Here is a 24,333-nt window from a genome sequence, read left to right as displayed (position 1 = left end):
CATTCCATTTATTTCTTTTAACCCAGCATTGCAATAGTTCAACATAAGCCTGAATTTCACTAAATGTTAATAAAGGGTCAGGGAGGAAGATGGGACAAAGTAGAATGAACTATCTTTTAATGACAAATTACAATGAAGGGGAAAAAATTGGGGGAGAGCCTTCCTAACTATGCCTTGACTCCAGACCTGGTCTATTCTTAGGTGCAGAAATTAGAAGTTGTAGATTTTTAAAATGGCAATCTGGTTACTTGTTGGGATAATGTTTTTTTATTGTGCATGCCTATCTTATCATCATCCTGAATCAGTTTATTACAATATGAAGCAATCTTTACTGAATATTATGGACCAAATCTATTGATCTACTGGTGTTAATTTTTTTTATAGACTAGGTTTGAGAGAGAGTGACTACCCAAAATCACACAGTGAGCTTTTATGCCTAAGGGAGGACCACAATCTAAATCTCTATGCTTCAACACTTTAAGCACTGTACCACATTGCTTTTCCATGTCTATATAGTAGGCAATGAGGGCTATCTCAGAAATGTATGGCTTTATCAAACCTTCAATTTTAGCACTTGCATTATTGAATGACTTCTGAGTCAGCTAAATTATTTTTGTTTTTTAAGAACTAGTCATAACCTTAAATCTAATTTTTACATGTAAGATTATGTGTGAACGGTTATGGAAAAAAGTTATGTGTTCAGAATCCACTCTTCAGAAACACAGGTATCTATAATGTAGGAATAAGCATCTTCTATTTTAATATATTCTGTTCTGTAGATTGAGAGCTAGTTTGGAATAGTGGTTAAGGCATTAGGCTACAAACTACAAGCTCATGAGCTTTAGCCTCACATTAGGAATGAAGCCCTGGTTGACCTTGAGCCAGTCAATCTAGAAAGGAAGGAATGGCAAACCAGTTTTGAAGGATCTTGCCGAGAAAACTGCAGGGACTTCAACAGGCACTTTCCCAGAATTGGACAGAATTGAACAGTAGTTTAAAAAAAAGGATTATTTATATTTCTACTCTTACGTTACCTTCAAATACAGAGATTTGCACTGTACTATAGAATTAGTAGAAATACTATAGAATTAGGCAGTTTGGTGGCTTCCTTGTATCTTCAGTTCCCATGAGTTAGCATAGTTAATAGTCAAGATTTAGTGGCATTTATGCATTTGTTAGATATGTATCCTATCTTTCATCCAGGAGCTCAAAGTGACAAACATAGTATTCTGTTCTCCCCTATATCAATCTGTGACATAGGCTGGGCTAAGCAAGAATGAGTGGCCCAAAGTTATCTAGAAAGTTTCCATACCATCAGTCTCCCAAGTGCTAGTCCAGCACTTTTCCACAAAAACGATACAGGCAGAATTATATGCTCACACTGAATTTCACAAATTCAAAATACCTGGAGAACATCGAATAGATTGTCCACATCTCAGAAGCATTCAAGTTGCATTTGCTTAATTATGGTTAATCATAAAATCAGTTAAGTAGTAGATGTACTGCAAGGGTGTTCCATACCACTCTCTTATTCCTTCTGTGGGTGAAGAAATATGACTTCCAAGCTACCTTAGCTTGAGTTAACTGCTTTTCTAAATGGTGTGTGTGTGTGTGTGTGAGAGAGAGAGAGAGATACTACAAATATATGCTTAGTTTCCCCAAATTATGCATATTTTCTTCATAGAGGAATTGGAACCAATACTAGCTAATTGCAACTGCTTCTAAAGTTTGTTGAATTTCCAGGAATTTTACACACCTTTGTATAAATTCTCTCCGGGTGTTGCTGGAAAATCAAAGAAGTAAACCTGCTGTATTATTCAGGACCCAACCCCCAACTTTACTGTGGTAAAAAAAGGCTTCTTACAGGTGTTTATGCTTTTCATAATGTTTGAAGAAAGACTAAATTACATTAATAGGCATTCCTTATCTTGCCCTTTTAGCAGTGTGTGGTCTCTCATTAGCTGTAGAATCAGTTACATTTTAGTATGGTTTCTTTTTCTTTCATGTTACAACTTTTCCATGTAAGTACATACTAGCTTACTGTAGTAGAAAAGGCTTTTCAAGCGTACAGCCACATTTTGTTTTATGTTCTGTTTTAGGATTATACCAGGTTTAAAGTTTCATTGCTTTAAATCCTCCTAGGTTTATTACAAAACACTTCTCCAGAAAAATGTAATTAGCAAAAAGCATTCTAAGTATTGGTTGCAAAATATTGTTATATTTCACATATTGTTTTACAGGTGTAGGGAGGTTACAATGCATATAATTATAATGTACCTTTTAATTATACAGAGTTGAATGGGCACAATAAGAGAAGCAGATATGTTCAAGAAGTAAGATTTGCTATGTTGTGAACAATTTTTGGCATGTAGAGTTATAGCATCTTGCTTAGAATTAAAATTTAAAGCAAAATATAAATACTAGTACAGTGAGCAATTAAATGATAGCACGTTCAATTTAGAATGGATTGTATTTAAATGAGGAATTCTCCATCATTAAAGGAGACTTTGAAGACCTTATTATGAGAATAAAAGCAGAAAGAGAAAAAATCTATGTTACCTTTAAACACAAAGACAAGGTAATATCAACATCCGTGAGTTTACACTTGACAATGAAAATGTGAAATGGTGTTTTCTTAAACTGAAGAATGAAGATGGGCATTGTGTTTGAGACATAAAGATGAGTTTAATCCTAAAACCAATGCAGTACAGATGTGGCAAAGATCATAAAGGATCAGGTCATTTTACTAAGAGTAAATATACTAGTTAAAGCAGGGGTCTTACATGGTGCTATATAGTTGTGAAAGCTATTTATTTTGTATTTCAAATTATGAGTTTGGAATTGGCTACTACAAGTATGGTGAACAAGAAAGAGCAATCAATTAGTCCCAGACCAAATAATGTTAAACTCATCTCTTGAAACCAGCAAGCAGAAATTTATATATTGGGCATATAATTCCACCTCTATCATGTGCCCCAAGTCATCTTGATAAATGGAATTTGAAGAAGGAGATAGAGCTATCGGTTACTAAAACCAGCCTTAGTTTTCATTGAAATAGTGCAAACTATTACAGTACTTGAATTTAGGTAAGTGTAATATCATGAAACCTTAAACTTTGCAATTAACTTAGAAGAGCTCACTGAATTAGATATCTGAACAAGAGATGAACTCCCCGTTTCGTGGTTAAGATATTGAACTTAGAAGATGCAGATTCAAGTCCTTGATAAATCATGGAGTTCACTAGGTAACTGAATCAGTCATGAATTCTCCTATTCTTGATAATTTTATGGACATGAAATTGGACATATCCAATATTCTTGGCAAGAAGCTGGAAAGGAGATTTGCTGGTACTTTCTTCTGAGACTATTTTTTCCTGATCTAGGCCAAATTCTTGAGATTTTTCTTATGGTTTCCCTTTGGAGCCCTAATCAGGTCTGAACCTGTTTAGTTTTAAGTTCAACTGGGACCCATCTAACTAAGCCCAGAATTGTGTGCACTGGCTCAAAAAATGGTTGTCTAATCCTGCTGTAAATGATGATACCATTTTCTTATTTTTCTTTTTTTTTTGAACATTTTATTTGGGTTTTCACAAAAACAAAATACATATAAAACTTTTTTTTTGAAAATAGCACGGTCCCAGGTTATCACTTCTTCATACAGGCAGAAAACTCAGTTTCATGCTCATTTTTATATTCTATTCCATATCTTATTACCACTTTATATTTTCTACATAGTTTTTCCCCTCTTTTAATTTTCTCAACTTTGTTTTAATTATCTCATCTCAATTCAAATCATTATATTTATACTTTTGTCTGTCCTGTTTCAATTTCACATTATCTTTTCTTATTAAGCAAATTTTTCCCTGTAGTTAACAATTAGAGTATGACACTTTTATATCCTTTAATTTTATCCATTCAAACTCTTATTTAAGCTTCAATGTATACCTTTAAGATTATAGCATTCAATATAATACATAACTTCAAATCGAGTTCTGCTTGGTACATTCTTAAAATAGAGATTATATTCTTAAAAAGAAAAAAATTATATATATATATATATAAATATATATATATATATATATATATATATATATATGTATATGTATATGTATATGTATATGTATATGTATATGTATATGTAAATAAAACACACATTACATTCCAGTTCAATTCTATCATTAATATGCATTAAAATCTTAACATCTTTAACATTTCTTTTCAATTAAATATCATACTTCATTGGGAATACTTATAAGCTTTCCATAGTTAATTCTTTTTTTTCCATATTTCTCACTTATATTTTTATAAATCATTACTAATAATTAAAAATGTTCCCTTTTAATTCTCTCAATCATTTTAATTCATTTATTTATTAACAAACATCCCACTACATTACAATGAATATTTTATCCATCATCATATTTTCTAAAATTATTTCTATTTGTAATACAACAATGCTATTTTATGTACCTTTGCAGAATCCTTTTTGCAATTAAATTTTCACCCATTATCTCTAAACAAGCTTATGGTTACAATCCTTATATCTTTTCTCCGTTTCTCCATTTCTTGTTTCTGTCTTTTACAACTTCTTTTCCTTGCCTTCTTCCCCCTCTTCTCCCTCCCCTTTTTACCCCCTCGTCTCTCTACTTCTAACTCTCTCGTCTGTAATCCACTCTTCTGTTGCTTTCTTATATTATACTTATCCTTCAAATTGTTCTTCTTTTGGGTTGTTTTTTCTAGTATTAAACCTTTCACTCTCTTTCCCCCCCTAACTTTTAAACAACCACCCGGTTAATTTTAGTCATCTACCGTGTTTCTCATATAATAAGGCCGGGTCTTTTTTGAGGGGGGGAGCCCCCAAAAATGGCTAGGTTGTCTTTTCGGGGGTGACTTAATTCCCTCCCCTTGCATCTTCAGGTGGGCGGGCAGTGACAGCTTGGATGTTGACCTTCAGCATTGGGGCACTTCGTATTGGGGCCAACGCAGGCAGCACCATATCCAGGTGTGCAACAAAAGTACTTCCTAACAGCAAGCCCCCCCACCATTTCCCCCCATTTCGCATGTTTTAATATAGGCCATAATTTGGGGGGAGGGGCTTAATTTCATTTCATGCCTATAAAACATGCTGGGACTTCCTATTGGGGGTGGCCGTATTGTTGGAGAAACAAGGTAGATGCAAAAACCAAAAAATCATCAAATAATCCAAGGCTGTTTCTACTTGCTTCTTTTTTTCACTTTCTCTTCCTGGGGTTCTATTATTTTCTTACCAAGTTTCAATTAAAATGTATCTTTGAGGAATCTTGTTAAAATTTCACTGTAAGTTCCTTTTAATTACAGTTCCATTCCTTAATTCCAGGCAGTCTCCTCCATTTTTCCAGATCCTGCCCTTTTATTCTTTTTTTTTTTCTCCTTTCCTGCTTTTAAAAACTTTTAAATGTCCAGAAATCTTTATTATCCCTTTGACTTTTATTTTCAGCTTAGATGCCTATTAACGTCAAAGTGGTTTTTTTTTTCAATTTCTTGCTTAAGTCTCTTAGCAATCAGTATAAGGAAGGGAAGAAAAAAAACCTAATCCTTTCCCTTCTCTCTCTCTTTCGCAGCTTCAAAATCTTCTTTGGGAACAATGTTGTTAAGTTTAAATTCCAGGGTACCGTATTTGTTGCTTTTGCTGTTTGGCCTGGTCAACCAAAATTTTCTCTTCTTATCTTCCTCCTGCACATTCTTTTCCGGTCGAGTTCTTCTTTGTGGTGGCCATTTCTGACCACCGTTACAACCGCCTTCGGGAGTAATGGCCAGCTGGGGAGGAGAGATGCGGCTCTCCTCAACCCTGCTGGCAGTCTCCCCCCTTTTCACCACCTCTACGGGGTGGCTTAGCCCCAAAACCAGCCGGCTCAGGGCGCTCCAGCAGCGAGCACGGATCAAAGCCTCGGAGAGATGAAGTTTCAGTCTGTCACCGAAGAAGCTCAAACCGGAAGTCCCCCATTTTCTTATTTTTCTATGTTTTGTGTGACTAACAGATTTTTAAATATTTCTAAAAGGGATATGTTCCTGTATTTGTTTGATTAGAAGTAGAAGGAATACATTTATTCAAAATTCATCTTAAATAAGTTTTGTTAGGTGGGAATATTTTATTTCTATACAAGTGAGAGCCATTCCATTCAAAAATCTTGCTGTTGTTCTGGTTGAAGCAGAGTTTCCTTAATAAGTGAGCATTTATTGAGCATGTATTAAAGGATGCAATGGGCTTCTGATATGTGTTGTTAGCAAAGGAGGAAGGGGTAATTCCCTCTTTTCTGGCATTATAAATATTCTTGGGAAATGGTACAAATTCTGATATTATCAAAGTAACATTTGTAGAGTAGTTTTTTTGTGTCTATTACTGCTGTCAATATATGAAAATTTATACATAATGTTGTTATGTAGTTTCTCTTAAGAGATTGCTCAACTTTTGAATCAAGCTTGTTCTTTTTCAGCTTGGTGCCTTCCATAAGTATTGCAAACTATCAGCTAGTTGAAACTATCAGCTAGTTTGGATTTATTCTTTTATATGTGAAAGTGGCATTTTTAGACTTTCTAGGCAGATGTGGTATGCTGTTTTTCTTATCATTGTGGGTTGATGTTGTCCTATTCCTCACTATTTAAAAAAAAATCCTTTCTAACCAGTGTAATCAATTTAGTGGCATTTATTTTAAATCTTGAAGTGAAACACAAACTCACATGCACTAATGAAATGTATATATAGTGACCTCAATGGTAACTAGATGTTACGCATGAAAAACATGCCAAACACAATGTACAGGTGTGACATGTTGATTCTAGTATTTGTTGGCTTCTAATACAATGAAAATCTTGTTGACTTCTTACTATAGAGTGGTTTGAGCAGTCTGTTCTTCCATATATGTTTTGAAATACATTTCCCAGTAACTTCTACCATCATATGCAGGGTATGTATATAGGAACATTTATAGTATTTCAACACCATTGAGGCTGATACATATTTCACTCTTGTATTACATATGTATCTGTCCAGATCTTATTCAACATTTCCTTGGAATTAAATCCCAGTGAGTTTAATGGGATTTGAAGGGCTATTTTTAAAGGAAACTGAACTGCCTTCAAGTATAAAATATTTTGCAACTGCTCATAATATTCACAAATGAAGACAAATATACAGGCCCCAGGATAATATTGCAGGATCCAGTGTGGATCAGTCACAGGAACCAGAAACTGCTGGAGCCCATCTTCAGGAACTACTCTGACTAGTCTGCCTGAGAAAAGTTCCCTCAGGATGGGCTCCAGCATGAGTCTGAAAGCTCAGAAGACAAAACCTCTGGTCCCGGTGACCAACCAAATTAGATCCTGCTCACAATACCATTGCATAATTTTAAATAAATTTAGATAGAGAGAAATAGAAATAAATCTACATAATCTTGTGGACATAATTGTACAGCTTATGAAATATATTATCAGGCAGTTGAGTAAAACCTAAATTTATTTGCTTTAGCTACACTAAATAAAATTTGCCATAGACTCATTAAAATAGATAAATATAAAGGTAGTCATGGTTAAGACTGGATCTGATGTAGTAATATGTATTATGTGGAGCATGTTCTGAAAAAATACTGCCATTCTATACCAAATATATAAGCCATACTTAACGGGGCACCTGAGATTTAACAACCAGTCTTTCTAGCATTACAAAGTTGCATTAATGGCAATAGAAAAAACATCAAGATTTTGGTAATAATTTGGCCAACCATCTTGATGTGGTAGTTTATATTGGATAAGTTTACGTGGTTCATTTTCTTTAAAACAGCTTGCTGTCTGTCTTTCAGCACATTTTATCATGTAATATTTAATCATATCACCCTTGATTTGGTTATATGGACAGAATAATTTTTTCTATTTTGCAACTAGACTATTATTATCTTCATGGATGAAATCTGTTTTGACGAAATCTGCATTGTGTCATTTTATGTCTCTTTTTTAAGTTACAATATTGATACCAATAATGACAACTTGATGGCATCTAACACACTCTTTTATTCCCTCTTCCATTTTATAGAGCTGATTGAAAATGTTTACATACCTTCTGTGAGCAGAAGAGAACTTAAGAACTTGAAATCCAGTGAAGTTTCTGAGTGCAGGCCTCAGATTGCTAACATTACTGTGTCCAAGAAGCGGAACTGGTTACATCAAAGTTCTCTGAGAGTACCTAGTTTGGAAAAAGGAAACTCTTACAAGAAATTTTCAGGAGAAAATTACCAGGTACTGAAATCTTCCAGTCCTTTCTTTGAGCCAAAAATGCCTCAGACTTTTTCCAGATTTCTAGGACAGGAAAGCCCTAGAGGAAGAGTCAGTTCTGCACATGCTGCTGGGAATGGAACAAGATCTTTGGCACTACAAAACTGTACTTTAGATTTTGGTGAAGATAATGATGCAGATGATGAAGGAGAAATATGGTACAATCCTATCCCTGAAGATGATGAGCCTGAGTTCCCTTGTTTTCTAAGTGACCATAATAATCATTTGGACCCCAAAGCCTTGAATTACAAAATAGCACCTGGGAATGATTTAATCAAAGTCATAACGCATAATGAAGGCCTTCCTCAATTCTTAAACTGTTCTGGAAATGGTCAGCCTAGAGAAACGAGTCAAATAGATAATGTGCATTCAGTGGAATATTTGCAAACACAAAAGCCAAAGCCTGTATGCAATATTCTGACTGGGTCCGCAGTGGACGAAGGCCTTCTTAAAACTACTACAGGAGGTAAGAGCAATGAAAACATTTAACTTACAGTACAATTATGTCTGCCACCCCTACCCATGTGATACAGTCATGTTTTAGAGAGGCGAAAATTCAAATCTTAACTTGGAACTAGTTATGCATAAGCTATTTAGCTATATAGATGTCCGTTTCGTATGAATATCATGCACAGCTGAAGTAATTATTTGTACATGTAATACATGCATAATGTGTATGCATCAGAGTACATTTTTATAAGATTTCACCATATCTCAGGCCTGTGGGAAATGTTAATGTTTTACTCTGTCAGAGTGGGCAGGAAGCATATCTGAATCACAGCTGGTTTCTTAGGCTTCACATTAACTCCTGGCTGTACTTTTTTAAAATTTAAATCACACATGTGACTATAAAAAAACATTAAACTGTAACTATTCTATATAGATAGGAAAGAAATTTATTTGGCACCATTACTGTAACGTGGTCCATTGAGAATAACTGCTACAAAAATGTGATTTTTTTTTCTCTTGCGGAAGGGTATATTGCATTTGCAAAATAGGTAGTCCTCACTTACCAATGCTAATTGAGATCAGGAATTTCAATTCCAGCACTAAATGATGTGTGCAAGGTGCAGTGTGATATGACTTCATTGACTTGCAGCAGGGGTGTCAAACTCGTGTCGTCATGTCATTGTCACATGATGTATCATGACTTTTTTCCCCTTCGCTAAACCCAGGGGTGGGTCACAAGTTTGACACCCCTGACTTATAGGAACAGTTCCAGCAATCCCATTTGCTGCTGTTAGGTGAATTCTGCAGATCACAGCTTCCTATGTTTATGTGATTGCCATATGTGACTTGTCAGCTTCCCCATTAATTTACGCATCAGAAGTCAGCAATGAAAATTAAATCATGTTCCCATGGGAGGCTGTGGTGCCATAATTGCAAATCAATTGCCTGAATTGTGTAAATGTGATGGTGGGGGTGCTGCAGCAGTCACAACTAAAAGGACACGTTGTAAGTCCCTTTTGCTCAACGCCTCATAACTTTGAATAGTTACTGACTAAGTGTACATTAAGTAAGGACTTCCTGTATTTGTTGTACTGGTAACTTGGAGTATTGACAGCTTCCCTCCAAAATTAAGCTGGATTTAATTTTACCTACATTTATTTTTAAAAAATACATTTACTATAATTATTCTCTCATCCATTATGAGGCCTGTAACCAAAACTTTGCAATTAGAAAACATTTTGGAGTTTACTCAAAATGGAGCTTCAAGCTGCTGAAATCTAAATACCATACTATTTAGTAAATGTTGCTTTTGAAATGACACAAGAGATTGATTCTGTGTAGAAAGTAGAAGAAATCATGAATATTGTCAGGAAATAAGTTAATTTACCCTGGCCACTGTCCTCTGCTGTAAGAAACAGATACAGTATGTTTCTAGGGGGGAAAAATCCCTTATCCTAAGAGAAAGTATGAGGAAAAGATTTAGAGTACATGTTTTATCTCATTAAATACCAACTAATTGATGTCTCTTTTTAAATCTTAATTTCTATAGGAAGTTCTACTTCTATTGATTTATTTTAACATTTTCATAGCCTGACAGTTTACCTACCTTGAGATAAGTTTTTATATACTTTTATATTTTAATTTTAAAGTTTATTTATTACTCAAGTTTGAATGTACATGTTGTATCCATCACAATTTTTGACATTGTGGTTTTGGGGACAGATTTTGAGGGAGATCACATTGCAGTAAAGTTTCAATTATATCCCTAAATATTATTCCTGTAAGTTATATTAAGCCTGAAGGACTGGATATGTCTGTGAAGTTCTGGCTTCAAGTATGACAGTTAATGGACTTTACATTTTATTTTACAATATTAAAGAGGAATGATATTAATATAATAATCTTTGGAAAAATATCAGGATAATTTACATGATTTTCTACATGTTATCCTCATTTTCAAATAAGTCAGAAGGAAAATTGCCTAATATAATCTAGTATACATCACAATTGCATAAAGCACATAAATTTTAAAAGACTTCTGACTTCCGGTGGCATCCTCCTCACTGACGGACCAGAGACCGCAATCGTCTGCGGCTTTGATCTGTGCTCTCCCATCGGAGGGCCCCGATCATCTGTTTTTGGGTCCAGAACCACCCTGTAGGAATGGTGATGAAGGGGGAGACCACCAGCTGGGTCAAGGGGAGCCGCATCTCCTCTCCTTGGCTAGGCATACTCCTCTCTGAAGACAGCTGTAGCGGTGGTCAAATATGATCACCCTGAAGAGAGAGAGCTAACTGGGGACAAAGATTGTGCAGGAGCGGTGAAAAAGAAAATTGGGCTAATCAGGTGCAACATTTAAACATAAGGTAATCCGGAATTAAAATCTTAAGAAATTTTTAAGAGAGATAACAAAAACAGCGATCAGAGAAAGTGAAGAAAAAAAAAATTTGACAGATGAAAGTGGCTTTGAATTTTGAAAGGAGGAAGCCAGAAGAAGATATATGTTAAAATTGGATAATTTTATTATTTTGGCACGAAATAGGCATAATTAAAGCTGAACTTGAACATGTCAAAAAAAACACCCCAAAACAGTAATTGATATTTGGATTTATTGGATTTTTGAATCTTAAAAGCCCTAAATAGAGAAGAAAAAGTGGGGTGGGGGGGGGCGGAATTTGGATATAACAGAGAGTGCCGTCTGGTGGTAAAAGAACATTTTTGTGACTATTAAAAACAAACGCCTGGCTCTTTTAAAAGCTGAATTTGATACAAAGTAAGTGAAACTTTTTTACAACAAAATAGAGACTCTGGAAAGTGGAAATACTGAACATTAAAACAAAAGAAAGAAGCAGGAAGAAATTACCTTGGGATTGTTTGGTGATTTTGGCATTAACTTACATTTATAGATATTGGACTATTAGGTGAATTTGGAAAAAAACTAAAGAGGAATTAATAAAAGCGGATCGTTGGAAATAAATTCTAAAGACATTGGTTGAATATGTATGTATGTATGTATGTATAAAAAAACAGAAGTGTTTAAAAATGGCAGAACTTTTTGGGGAATTAAGAAATGTTACATGAAAGAGGCAAGTCGTTTGGTTCTGCCTTACAATTCTTAGAAATGGCGATTTTAGAGTATAAAGAACAACAAGGAGTGCCAGAAGAGAAGGAGCTGATTAAAGAAGAAGCCATCTTCAAGGAACAATTGGAGCAATGAATATTAAAGCAAAGAGGAAAAAGAATGGGAATTAAAACTTGGAGATTTGAAGAGGCAATTAAAAAGGGGAATGTTTTGAAAACCAAACAAAGTAAAAGGAAACAGCAGAAAAGGGAATCACAGAAGGAAGCTTTAAAGAGGGAAGGGGATAAAAACTGGAGTAAGAAAAGGAGAGGAAAATGAAGGAAAAAAGAAGTAATAAGAAAAAGAACCAGGAAATAAAGAAATATGGAAATTGAACAAAAATGAAAAGAAATTGTTTATTCAAAAGACATAGAGATAATGGTTAAATAAGGATTAAGAAAGGGGATTCTGCAAGGTGATGAGGTGTTGTATAAATGTATTATGAGTTTATTAATTATGTTTAATGAATTTAAAAATATAATTGAAATGAATTATGAGGATTGCTGTAATGAGATTAATATCAGTTTTTATGATTAATTGAATAGATTAATTTTTCTTTTTGAAATTATAAATAATTTGATGTAATTGAAGGGGAAAGTGCCATGCGAAATCTGATTTAAAAGGTATATGTGTTATGTAGTTGTTAGGAGATTATTCATATTAATTCTTAAGGTGATAATTAAAAAGTTAAATGATTATTGGGATTTAAAGAGGAACTAACCAAATGATATATAAGATATGGGGTGGCACACTCTAATTGTGGGGGAAACTTTTTTGAAATGTTTGAATTGAGATGGAATTTTTGAAATGATGAAATAAGAACATGCAATGAAATGGCAAACCTGACAGATAAAAGTATAAAGCACAATGAATATGAAGATATGAGAATTATTTAAGTTAAAAGAAATAGGTTAAGAAATGAATTGAAAATATATAAAATAAGTTTGAGGAAAGTATTTGAGAAAATTAATAGAAAATATGTAAAGTGATGATAAGATATGAAACTAAATGTGAAAGATGAATATGTAATCAAGGTAATGTTTATATGGAAATGTGAAAACCTGGAATCATGCTGTTCACTAAAAAAGATGTTATTGAAATGTGGAAAGATAAAATAAAACTTTATTAAAAAATTTTTTAGCAGACTTCTGAATGCTTCGTATAATATTGAATATACAGTATATCTCTGCAGATGTTTCATCAAAGATGCTTTGGAATGCATATATACAGTAATTGTTTTTCTAGGCTTATATGATTGTTTTGGAAATTGTTCCAGGTAAGTTCATATGTATGAGTGAATCACCTCTTCATTTTTTTCCCCTAGCAAAGTATCTGTGTATGCACTTGTGTGCACAGCCCGCCAGGATGGTTTCCGTGAATGGGGAAAAGATAGGGCACCTTGAATGAATCCAGAAGAGAAGAATCCTTCTCATTTTAAAATACCTCTTTCAGTAAATTATTAAAATCAGTTATAACTTTGGTAAAATTGAACCAGTTTTGGGGAGCATCATATTTCTGTTTTCTCTCATTCATCCTAAATGTTTATGTCACCTCTTTATAGTCACATAACAATCAGTAAGTTTTATTTTTTACATGTCTCTCTCCTCTTATAGAAAGGGAAAACCAATCCTCAAATTATGTTTTTATATCCATTGGTTTGGCAAGAAATGTCTTTTAATTAATCTTTGAATTCCATTAGAGATACTACAGTATATCTTTAGTCATACTTTAGAACAACAGAAGTTATAATATAATAACTCAATGTTTTTAACCATAATATATATTTCTTCATAAGCTGGAAACAAATATGTCCAATATGTATGTGTGTTTGCTTTCCCAGAAGTAGTCTCAGAAATACTTTACTCCTAATGTATGAACATAGCACTGTAGTCTCAGGGTTGGTGTGTTTGAGGGGAAATGATTAACATTAAGGAGGCTTACGTTTGCTGTAGCAGCACTGTTAATGTTTTTCTTGGCACGTTCTTACTTTTATGTCTGTTTCTAAAATGTTAATAATGGATTTTATTTACTAACTGGAATATTGTAAACTATGCATTTATATTGCAGTGTAATTCAGTGATTTTTTTCACTCCTTTTAGTTTGTGGTTTATAACACATTGCCCCCTTTACTAGAGAAAATTAAATAGAAACTTTCATATCACAGGCCAAAAAAGTCATTGCTTTATTGAATGTTTTGATTATGAGACTATAATGAACTCTGGTGACATTGTTTATGAGTTTATCCTACACCGTCTCTTTACAGAGTTAATGAAGCTATTTTAAGTGCCTCTTGGGATTTTGTGTGTGTTGTTGAATGAGGATCTCTGAATGAAATAATTGATAAGACTTCCTACTGTTAAGTAATTGGCTTTATTGCTAAAGAATACTGAAGATTTCATTTAATCCTGTTAAGGTATCTACTATTAATTTTAATGAAAATTAAATTTAACTGAAAATGACAGTTTATCTAGGCAAAATGACTACATAAAGGACAGTAGACCAAACAAGCTCACATTATAGGAATGAAGGAGTAAACAAAATGTGTTAGGCTTATATGGATTGACGGTGGAACTGATAATTCTTTTGCTACAGTGATGTTTTAAGCACAGTAAGAATCATTCTAATATCTACACTTTATGTGCTGGCTTACAGTTATAACACTAATGAAAAGATAACTTTAAAAATAACTCCTTTTTTTAACTATATGACTAATTTGCCACCTTTCTATGCCTTTAGAGCCAAGGAAAGCTGAAGTAAGCTCATAAGCATATTTGTGATTTTTCTTAGTGACCACTTTGCTAATAACAGAGTTGTTGGTCCCAATTGTAGTTGCTAAATAAGGACTACCCATATTGTAGAATAATGAATGTTTTCATCATGCTTTATCCACTTACTCTATTCTGGTGTTTCTTAATCTTGGCAACTTTAAGATGTGTGGATTTCAACTCCCAGAATTCCCCAGCCATCTTTAACATCTTAAAGTTGCCAAGGTTGAGAAACACGGCTCTACTCCACTCCACTCTCCCCCATCTCTCTCTTGCCCTATGCCCCATCCACAGCCAATTATAATAATGACAAAATAACAAAAGCCGCAATGGTGACACCATGATGCAAGCTCTGCCGTTGTTGTTTTTTACTAACATTGCAGCGTTACACAGCAACTCCCAAAGAGGCATATGCTTTGCAACGTATGCATCTTTCATCACTTGCTCCCTTTTACCACTTCACCTCCAAAGTTCTGGATGCTAAGGTGACCTACTGACTCCTCTTTTCTTTAAAAAAAAAAAAAAAAAGCAGTGCAGTTTTCTCTTTCAGTGCTGTGACTTTGTGCGGATATCTAAATGTGGCACCAGAACTGTTCCTGTTGAAAGGTTACTAAAAACAGTCTTAAGTTACGTGGCACGGAAGTGCTTCAGGAATTGCATTTCCAGATTCCCATGGTGCTTAAAATTGCTATAGACTCCTAAGTCCCTTATAATTTATTGTTTTATTTTCCCTAGTGCAGTAGTTTCTCACTCCCCTTGCCATTAGAAAGCATTCTACACCAAAGGAGCAGCTTTTTCTTATCAAAAAGTATAAACTCTACTTGTCCTGGGAGGAGGAAACACCCTTTTTTAGGCAATTGCAAGCTTCTCAAAATAAGTTTGTCTTTTCATTGCAATTGCTATTTCCATCTTAACTATAGTGCTTGATGGTGAGAATTTTGGAGACAATGTTTAGAGCAAGTACTATTTTTACTTAAGGGAGAGACTGAAATTAACTTGAATCTGTATTGAACTTCGTCAAGTCTAGTAGTCCATATTGCTTGTAGTTTTTATCATACTGTTTTATCATACTGTTTCCTTTTTTTTTTGCACAAGAGCTATGGTCCTTAAGGCTTTCGAAGTAGGTGTAGAAACATATAGCTTTGGCCTTCTGAAATAATGGAAAACATTTTCAGCCACATTACCTCACTGAAAACTTTCCAGGAGCTGCTTGTTCACAGTGAAGACTTGCATATAAGTGGACACACATGGAGATAGAACAACTAGTGTTCACATGTGATGATTTAGGTGATTGGAGGTGAAGGTTCCTGAAAGGCCAAAAAAAAAAAAAATGCTCCCGTTACCTCTTGAAATTAGGGATGTGCAGCATTTTGGATAATGGTAAAAGGTTGGAAGAGGTGCTTCAGGTGCTTGCACAACTGCCTTGTATACTCACTCCTAAATGTTTCAGGGAAAAATATGGCTACTTAAAGAGTTGCAGACTGATCTTTTTGGAACAAATTCTGAAGCATTTCAGACAGACACGGATGGATGGATGGATGGACAGACGGAAAGAAGATACCGTATCACTTATATAGACTTCTGATTTAGGATCAATACTTTGGACAGATTAGGTTTTGCTTGGTAATAAGTTATGACAAATGACATTTCATAGTTTTCTTTTTCCAGAAAAATTTCAACAGTGAAATGATGGAGTATAAATTTAATAAATAAATATATGCTAATACAAATGTGAATGATTGCAAAAAGCAGTGCTAAAAATATTGAACCATTTCACAAATCTACATTGTGCGATTAATGTAAATAGAATTATTAGTGTTCATAAATGCTTTTAGCCTTTAGAAGCTGTGGTGGATTCAAATGCTTTAAAAAATAGCTCTTTTATTGAATAAGTGAAATCATAGTATCTACAGAAGGAACAAGCATACCTGTTGCATAATTTTTAATATACTGTGTTCAAAACTGTTTATGCTGAAAGGAAATTTTCTGACTTGATCAATAATGACCATATGACCTAATGGAGAAAACACCAATTTTCCTTTTAGTACAATTTAAGAATAATTGGAATACAGTGTTGGAAATACAAACTTCTGACAGCCTAAAATGACAATGTCACTTACAATTATCGGTTGGTATAATAGTTGCATTGGATTTGAAAAAGTTGTCTGTTCCCTTTGTGTATGTATGGTTGCTATAATGCCAAGAAAGGTTCCAGTGTCTTTTTGACATTATTTATTGTTCCAACAATGAAAGAATAGGAAGGCTTTATGAAGCCACCGGAAGTTCGAGATAAAATGTCAGGAATGTTAGATTGACTTCTCAGGGTTTTTTTTATATTTTGGCTTGCTTTTCTAAGCCTTTGCCAGAGGCTTCTGACAGAGAAAGATTAATGTGAATTAATTAAAACTTTTCCCTGATTACTATGGAATGCCTCAGTGCAACCCATTAGTGAGACTGAGGTGATTTGCAGTACAAGAGAGGCCTTTGTCCAGATTTATCAAATACCACATTTTTTATGAGCTGTTGCCAGAAAAACACAGCGGGTGTGCTAGAAATAGTCTATTCCAAGTAAGGAAATAGAAGCAAAGCACTTGAATAAAACAAGAACTTTTACTGAGGCTCTGGAAAACATTTTTTGTGCAGTAGAATCGGCTTCATCATTTTTTAACAAACAAGCCTAATTGTCAATTTCTGTCAATAAAAAATTATTTAGCTCCCATTTAAGAAAATAACAGGGATTCTGTAGAACATGGATAAGGTGCTATTTATTTGAGCCGCAGTTTCTAATTGGGTGGGCTGCAGAAGAAATGGAATTATTTGTGGTAATGCTATAAAAACACAGTCTACTTGGTCACTAAGCAACTGTGCTCCTGCTATCAGCAGCTTCCCAAAAATTATTTATTTGTTTGTTTGTTTATTTGTTTCATACTCACATTGCCCGGCTCTCCTATAAGGCAACTCCAGACCATAATATAGGTATCTAAGTAGTGATAGGGGGATTTGATAAGTCATAAGCATTTGCTTAGATTTTGTTTGGTTATTTTTTCTTTGAATGTCTAAGCTAGGCAGTCAAACCTGGTTGGTGGGTGGGAAAGAAAAGTTAAATTAAGGGTCAGATGCACTTTTGCTTTACTTTTTAGTGAATAAATATGCTCTCTGTAGTGCTTATAATACAAATGAGCAAATGATTATCTGGAGGACCATCCTGGTCGATTGGATGATCGATTAGGTTAGGATCTGTGCTTTCCAGATATTATTTCTTGTCCCTTTGAGTATACTTTAGGATGCTAGAAGAAAAACTAAAGAATAAATTCATCATACCGTCTTCCAATTCTACAAGAAAAATAACTTTGTATTTTGTACTGTGTGGTAAAATGTCTCCATAAAGTTTTCCAAAATCCCTTCATTGCTGAAATACATACATAAAAATACCAACTTGAAAAACTGCATTGTTGGAGTTCCGGTTTGAGCCTCTTCGGCGACAGACCGAAATCCGTGATTGTGCACAATTTCGATCTGTGCTTGCCACTGGAGTGCCCCAAGTCGGCTGGTTTTGGGGCTAAGGCACCCCATAGAGATGGTGAAGAGGGGGGAGACTGCCAGCAGGGTCAAGGAGAACTGCATCTCTCCTCCCCAGCTGGCCATTACTCCCTTTCCCGAAGGCGGTTGCAGCAGTGGTCAGAAATGGCCATCTCAAAGAAGAACTCAACTGGAAAAGAATGTGCAGGAGGAAGATAAGAAGAGAAAGTTTTGGCTGAAAAAAATCCACTTTGACATTAACAGGCATTTAAGCTGAAAATAAAATGTCAAAGGGGTAATAAAGATTTCTGGACTCTCAAAAACTTTTAAAAGAAGGAGAGGAGAAAGAAGGAAAAAACAAAAGGGTGGGATCTGGAAAAATGGAGGAGACCACCTGGAAGTGAAAGGAATTAACAGTGAAACTTTAACAAGATTCCTAAAAGATACATCCTAACTGAAACTTTGTAACAAGATAATACTGTAGAACCATAGGAAGAGAAAGTGGGGAAAAATAAGCAAGAAGAAACAGTTTGGGATTACTTGGATCATTTGGTGATTTTTGGATTTTTGGTTATGGATCTAAAGGACTAAAATTAATCGGGTGGTTGTTTAAAAGTTTTTAAAATGGTATCGCTCTTGGAAGAATTGAAAATAGAACTTTAAAAACAGAAAAAAGATGCACAAGAAGGAAGAGGTTTTTTTGGCTTCGCATTTCAGTTTTTAGAAATGGACATCCTGAACTATGAGAAACAACAAGAAATGCCAGTAGAACAAGGGCGGGACAAAGAAGAAGCCATCTTCAATGATCAAGTAATTCTGTGTGGGGAAAAGAAAGGAAAGGGGGGAAAGAGAGCGAAAAATTTAAGATCTGAAAAACAACCAAAAAAAAAGAATAGTTTGAAAAGTAATTACAACATTAGGAAGAAACAGAAGAGAAGATTACAGGAGAGAGAATCAGAATTAGAGAGACAAGGGGTCAAAAAGGGGAGGGAGAAGAAGAGGGGGAAGAGGGAAAGTAAAAGAAATTATAAAGGACAGAAACAGGATATAGAGAAATGGAAAACGTACAAAGATTAAAGGTATAAGCCTATTTAGAAGACATAGAGATAATGGGTGAAAACTTAATTGAAAGGGGAATTCTGCGAGGGTACATAAGATAGTATTGTTATATTAGAAATAGAAATGTACTTTGAAAATATGAAACAAGTGTGATTAAAATTATAGATAAAATACTCATTATAATGTAATGGAATGTTTGTTAATAAATAAATGAAATAAGAATGAGAGAATGAAATTAGGAAAGAAGGAGAACGCTTTAATTATTACTAATGTGTTATAAAAATTTAAGTGAAGAGGAATATGAAAGAAATATGAGAAAAATATGGAAATATTATAAGTGTTCTTAAGGAAGTATGATATCCTATTGAAAAGAAATGTTAAAGATGTTAAAGATTATAATTAACATGAATGATAGAGCTGAATTGGAATAGAATAAGTATTTATTATTGTTATGTATATACCTTCTCTTTAAGAACTAATTATGAATCTAATGTTAAGTCATTTTGTTGGTTCTTTATGATATTCAGATTTCTTTGATAAATGGAAAAAACATTGTGTGAGAAAGGATTTATTAGTGGATTTTAAGAGATAAGTGATGTTGGAACTTTGTGGAGAATTGATTCCAAATATATTGTAAGTTCACTCCGCTATAATGAGAAGAGGCATATATGTTTGTTGGGCAAAGAAAAAAAACATAAAAAATCAAATCACTGTGAAATAGACTGCCTTTGTAAGGCAAAGTTGTTTCTTTTGTTTTCCAATTTTTTCCAGAACTTGAGAGTGTAGGCAAAACAGAATTTTATTTTCAGAAGAGATGATGAAACAAAACAGCTGCATTCAGCTTCTCTTTTGAAAGACATCAATTTAACATATACAAGACAACAAAACAAGCAGAATGGTCCTTCAGCAGTGGGATGGGTCAGTGATTCCATCTGCCTTCTTTGTCTTTTTTAAGGAAAGGGGGATGCATAGTCTTCGTTGTTCTGGCACACAGGAAAGGGTATTTATGGGAATAATGTAGCTCAGGGATCCCCAACACCCCGAGTACAGGGACTTGAGCCCTTCGGAACTGGGCCGCAGAGGTGGTGGGCAAGCACGTGCATCCCTACTTGTTTGAGTGGTGGGCAAGCACAAATGGAGCTGTGTGCACATGCCCGCCGCACACGCGGAACCCTACTCACTCTCGCCGCCCGCCCAGTCCGCAAAATCAGAAAGGTTGGGGAACTCTGATGTAGATGATGCTCAGCATCTTTCTAGACAGACATTTTTCAGATCACGACGAAGAAGTAGTTCTTTTATTTCCAAGGTTTCTTTTTTTAAATCGTCTCTTTCTTTTCTTTTTTCAAAGGTCCTGGAATCATGTCTGCAAACAAGGCAGAGACAGGAACAGCAGAATATTCTCCTCCAAGCCCAAGCCCGTTGAAAAAAGGAGGTTCGATAAACTGGCCTTTCCCTGATAAAATAAAATCCCCAAGAACAGTCCGGAAACTTTCCATGAAGATGAAAAAATTGCCTGAACTCAGCAGGAAGCTCAGTGTCAAAGGAAATTCAAGCCATAATAGCTCAGACAATTCTTTGTTGCTTAAAAATAATTGCCAGGAGGTAGGCCATGCACCATTAGCTTCTTCTGGAAATGTAACAGCAGCTGCTAGCAGGAATGTTATAAGCCGGTATCATCTTGATAGCAGTGTATCGTCTCAACACAGCTATAAAAAGAAAAACAGGGGGACTTCCAAATCCTCCAGCAAAGGGGGCTACCTCAGCGATGGAGACTCTCCTGAGCTTATAGCAAAATCAGGGAAATACGCAGCTGAAAGCAGGGTTGGGAAAGGAAAGGAAGTATTTGCAGGTAACTTGGGTAATAAATCAGAAATAGACATTGATGCTTTTCGACACTACACTTTTGTTGACCAACCCAAATGTTCCCAGTACATATCTGGACTCATGAGCATTCACTTCTATGGTGCAGAGGACCTGAAACCACCACGGATGGACTCAAAAGATGTCTTCTGTGCAATTCAGGTAGATTCAGTAAATAAAGCGAGGACCGCTTTGCTGACTTGCAGAACAACATTTTTGGACATGGATCACACTTTCAACATAGAGATAGAAAATGCTCAGCATCTAAAATTAGTGGTTTTTAGCTGGGAGCCCATGCCAAGGAAAAACCGGGTCTGCTGCCATGGTACGGTAGTTCTTCCTGCTCTTTTTCGTGTGACGAAGACTCATCAGTTGGCAGTAAAACTGGAGCCTAGAGGTCTTATCTATGTCAAGCTAACTCTTCTGGAACAGTGGGAGAATTCTTTTTGTGGAACAGATGGAGAACGAGAACCAATACTCTTTGGAGTTGATGCTCGGAAAGTTGTTGAGAAGGAAAATGAAGGTTTGATGGTCCCTCTCTTGATGAAAAAGTGCATTACGGATATTGAAAAAAGAGGTTGCCAGGTAAGGAAGTAAAGTTTTGTCATTGCACTCTCTCTCTCTCTCTCTCTCTCTCTCCCCGTCCCTCCCTCCCCCTCTCTATATATATAAATCCAAAGAATACAACATCCTGTAGTCCTTGATCTTCATTTGGATAGCTATCCCCCTTCGCTAAACTGCCCAGAACATGACGCATCCGGCTCGTGGGCGATGAGTTTGACAGCCCTGCTCTAATATAATAATGGCATTTGTATTTATACAGTCAGAAAAATCTCAAACAGGATATAGGATTTGGAAATTGTAATTAAACAAAACTGAGAGTAGAGAGTTTTTCTTGTAAGGTAACTTTATATGTTGCTTCTGTAGGAATAGTAGGCATTGCCCTACAGATGTTGTTAGTATCATAACAGACTGTTGCATCATTCAGTAATAATAGTATTATTTACTTTCACTTCATGCAACCAATCTCTGATTTTTCCCCCATCTCAAAAGCTCAGAAATCATGAAGCCGATTAGAATGATTTCTTTCTTCCTTCCTGAAATTCATGGGAAGCCAACTGATTTTTAAAAGATGTCTAACATGGCTATAAAAATGCTTGGCATGAGCTGTAGGGAATTTATTTTTCAGTAAAACAGGTAGCCATCATGCCTTTAGAATCCCAGTGTGGATGTTTGACAGGATTAAGAAGATGCTCCAGGGCAGCCTTAGATATAAAGATATATGCAGAATATGTACATCTGGGGATTAAAATATAAATGGGTAACAGAGTCTTAGGAACACTCACAAATCTCACCCCAGTATTCAGTAAATGGGTATCACTGGAAATCTTTATGCATTGAGAGCAAGATTTCCTATTATGGGAAAGCTAAATGCCTTATGTTTAAGCCTTTCAGATCTCGGGTTTTAAAGGCAGCCAGATTTTAAATGTGCTTTTCCTTGTACCCTTTGCCCACAAGAATTTAGTGCTTTTAAAGACCATTAATCTAGAAATTTCCAAAAGGTGATTGAAAAAAGAACAAAAGACTAGTAAATATATTGCAGTTGAAGCTTTTGTGGACTGGGTTCTGGAGAAAAATGTAATAAATGAGTTAGTATTTAAAGTACCATAATACTCTTTGGTATTTAATGTTGATGACTAAAGCTTTTTTATACTGTTTTAGTTTATATTATAAAAGAATTGTTTATCCAACTTCTTCATTTGTTAGAGAAAATGTAATCCTGAATTTCAAGTAGCATGTAAACATTTAGTTCTGGCTTAGACTCTATCACTGTAAGAGGATGTATTTATATGAGAAATATTTGGATTAAAAAACAGATATATTCAGTCAGTGTCACACTCACTTACTGTACATTACATTGTGCAGTAACAACGCTTCATCCTACAACTGAAATAAGATTCATTTGTAATAATGATGCATCTAAAAGAGTGAGTGTTACACATAGTTTGTATATGAGGTGCTATTGTTATTAATTAAATTTCTATTCAGCTTCCATTAAAAATGCTAAGACAATACAACTTTCTTGCTATAACTTTTTTCCCTTTTATGTTAGCTGTGATGGAATTGCCTTTTGAAAAAACTCTTAAGAGATTACTTCTAGTTTTGCTAGGAAAGAAGCAATCTCTCATGGTATGATTTAGATTTTTCAAAAAAAAATTGCAGAAATTATGTTGATCCATTTCTTAAAGCATATACACTGCTCAAAAAAATAAAGGGAACACAAAAAAGATATCCTAGATCTGAATGAATGAAATATTCTCATTAAATACTTCGTTCATTACATAGTTGAATGTGCTGACAACAAAATCACACAAAAATTATCAATGGAAATCAAATTTAGCAACCCATGGAGGTCTGGATTTGGAGTTACACTCAGAATTAAAGTGGAAAAAAACCACTACAGGCTGATCCAACTTTGATGTAATGTCCTTAAAACAAGTCAAAATGAGGCTCAGTAGTGTGTGTGGCCTCCGCGTGCCTGTATGACCTCCCTAGAATGCCTGGGTATGCTCCTGATGAGGTGGCGGATGGTCTCCTGAGGGATCTCCTTCCACACCTGGACTAAAGCATCCCCCAACTCCTGGACAGTCTGTAGTGCAACATGGCGTTGGTGGATGGAGCGAGACATGATGTCCCAGATGTGCTCAATTGGATTCAGGTCTGGGGAACGGCGGGCCAGTCCATAGCATCAGTGCTTTCATCTTGCAGGAACTGCTGACACGCTCCAGCCACATAAGGTCTAGCATTGTCTTGCATTAGGAGGAACCCAGGGCCAACTGCACCAGCATATGGTCTCACAAGGGGTCTGAGGATCTCATCTTGGTACCTAATGGCAGTCAGGCTACCTCTGGCGAGCACATGGAGGGCTGTGAGGCCCCCTAAAGAAATGCCACCCCACACCATTACTGACCCACTGCCAAATCGGTCATGCTGGAGGATGTTGAAGGCAGCAGAACGTTCTCCATGGCGTCTCCAGACCCTGTCACGTCTGTCACATGTCACATGTGTGAAGCTGCTTTCATCTGTGAAGAGCACAGGGCACCAGTGGCGAAATTGCCAATCCTGGTGTTCTCTTGCAAATGCCAAACATTCTGCACGGTGTTGGGCTGTAAGTACAACCCCCACCTGTGGACGTCGGGCCCTCATACCACTCTCATGGAGTCTGTTTCTGACCGTTTGAGCAGCCACATGCACA

General features: G+C 35.5%; 1 protein-coding gene across 2 annotated transcripts in view; it reads left to right on the top strand.

Moving 5' to 3' along the window:
• SYDE2 (synapse defective Rho GTPase homolog 2) overlaps nucleotides 1-24,333 on the top strand; it is a 51,478-nt gene that overhangs the window by 4,380 nt on the left and 22,765 nt on the right. For both annotated transcript variants that reach the window (XM_026700257.2, XM_026700258.2), the window contains exons 2-3: nucleotides 8,065-8,769; nucleotides 20,566-21,662. In XM_026700257.2, the coding sequence (XP_026556042.2) occupies nucleotides 8,065-8,769; nucleotides 20,566-21,662 (1,802 nt within the window). The remainder of the gene's footprint in view (nucleotides 1-8,064; nucleotides 8,770-20,565; nucleotides 21,663-24,333) is intronic.

The sequence above is a fragment of the Pseudonaja textilis genome, chromosome 3, assembly GCF_049901715.1.
Source record: "Pseudonaja textilis isolate UNSWEBS1 chromosome 3, rPseTex1.2, whole genome shotgun sequence".
Taxonomy (NCBI): Eukaryota; Metazoa; Chordata; class Lepidosauria; order Squamata; family Elapidae; genus Pseudonaja; species Pseudonaja textilis.
This window is presented reverse-complemented; position numbering and strand designations above follow the sequence as displayed.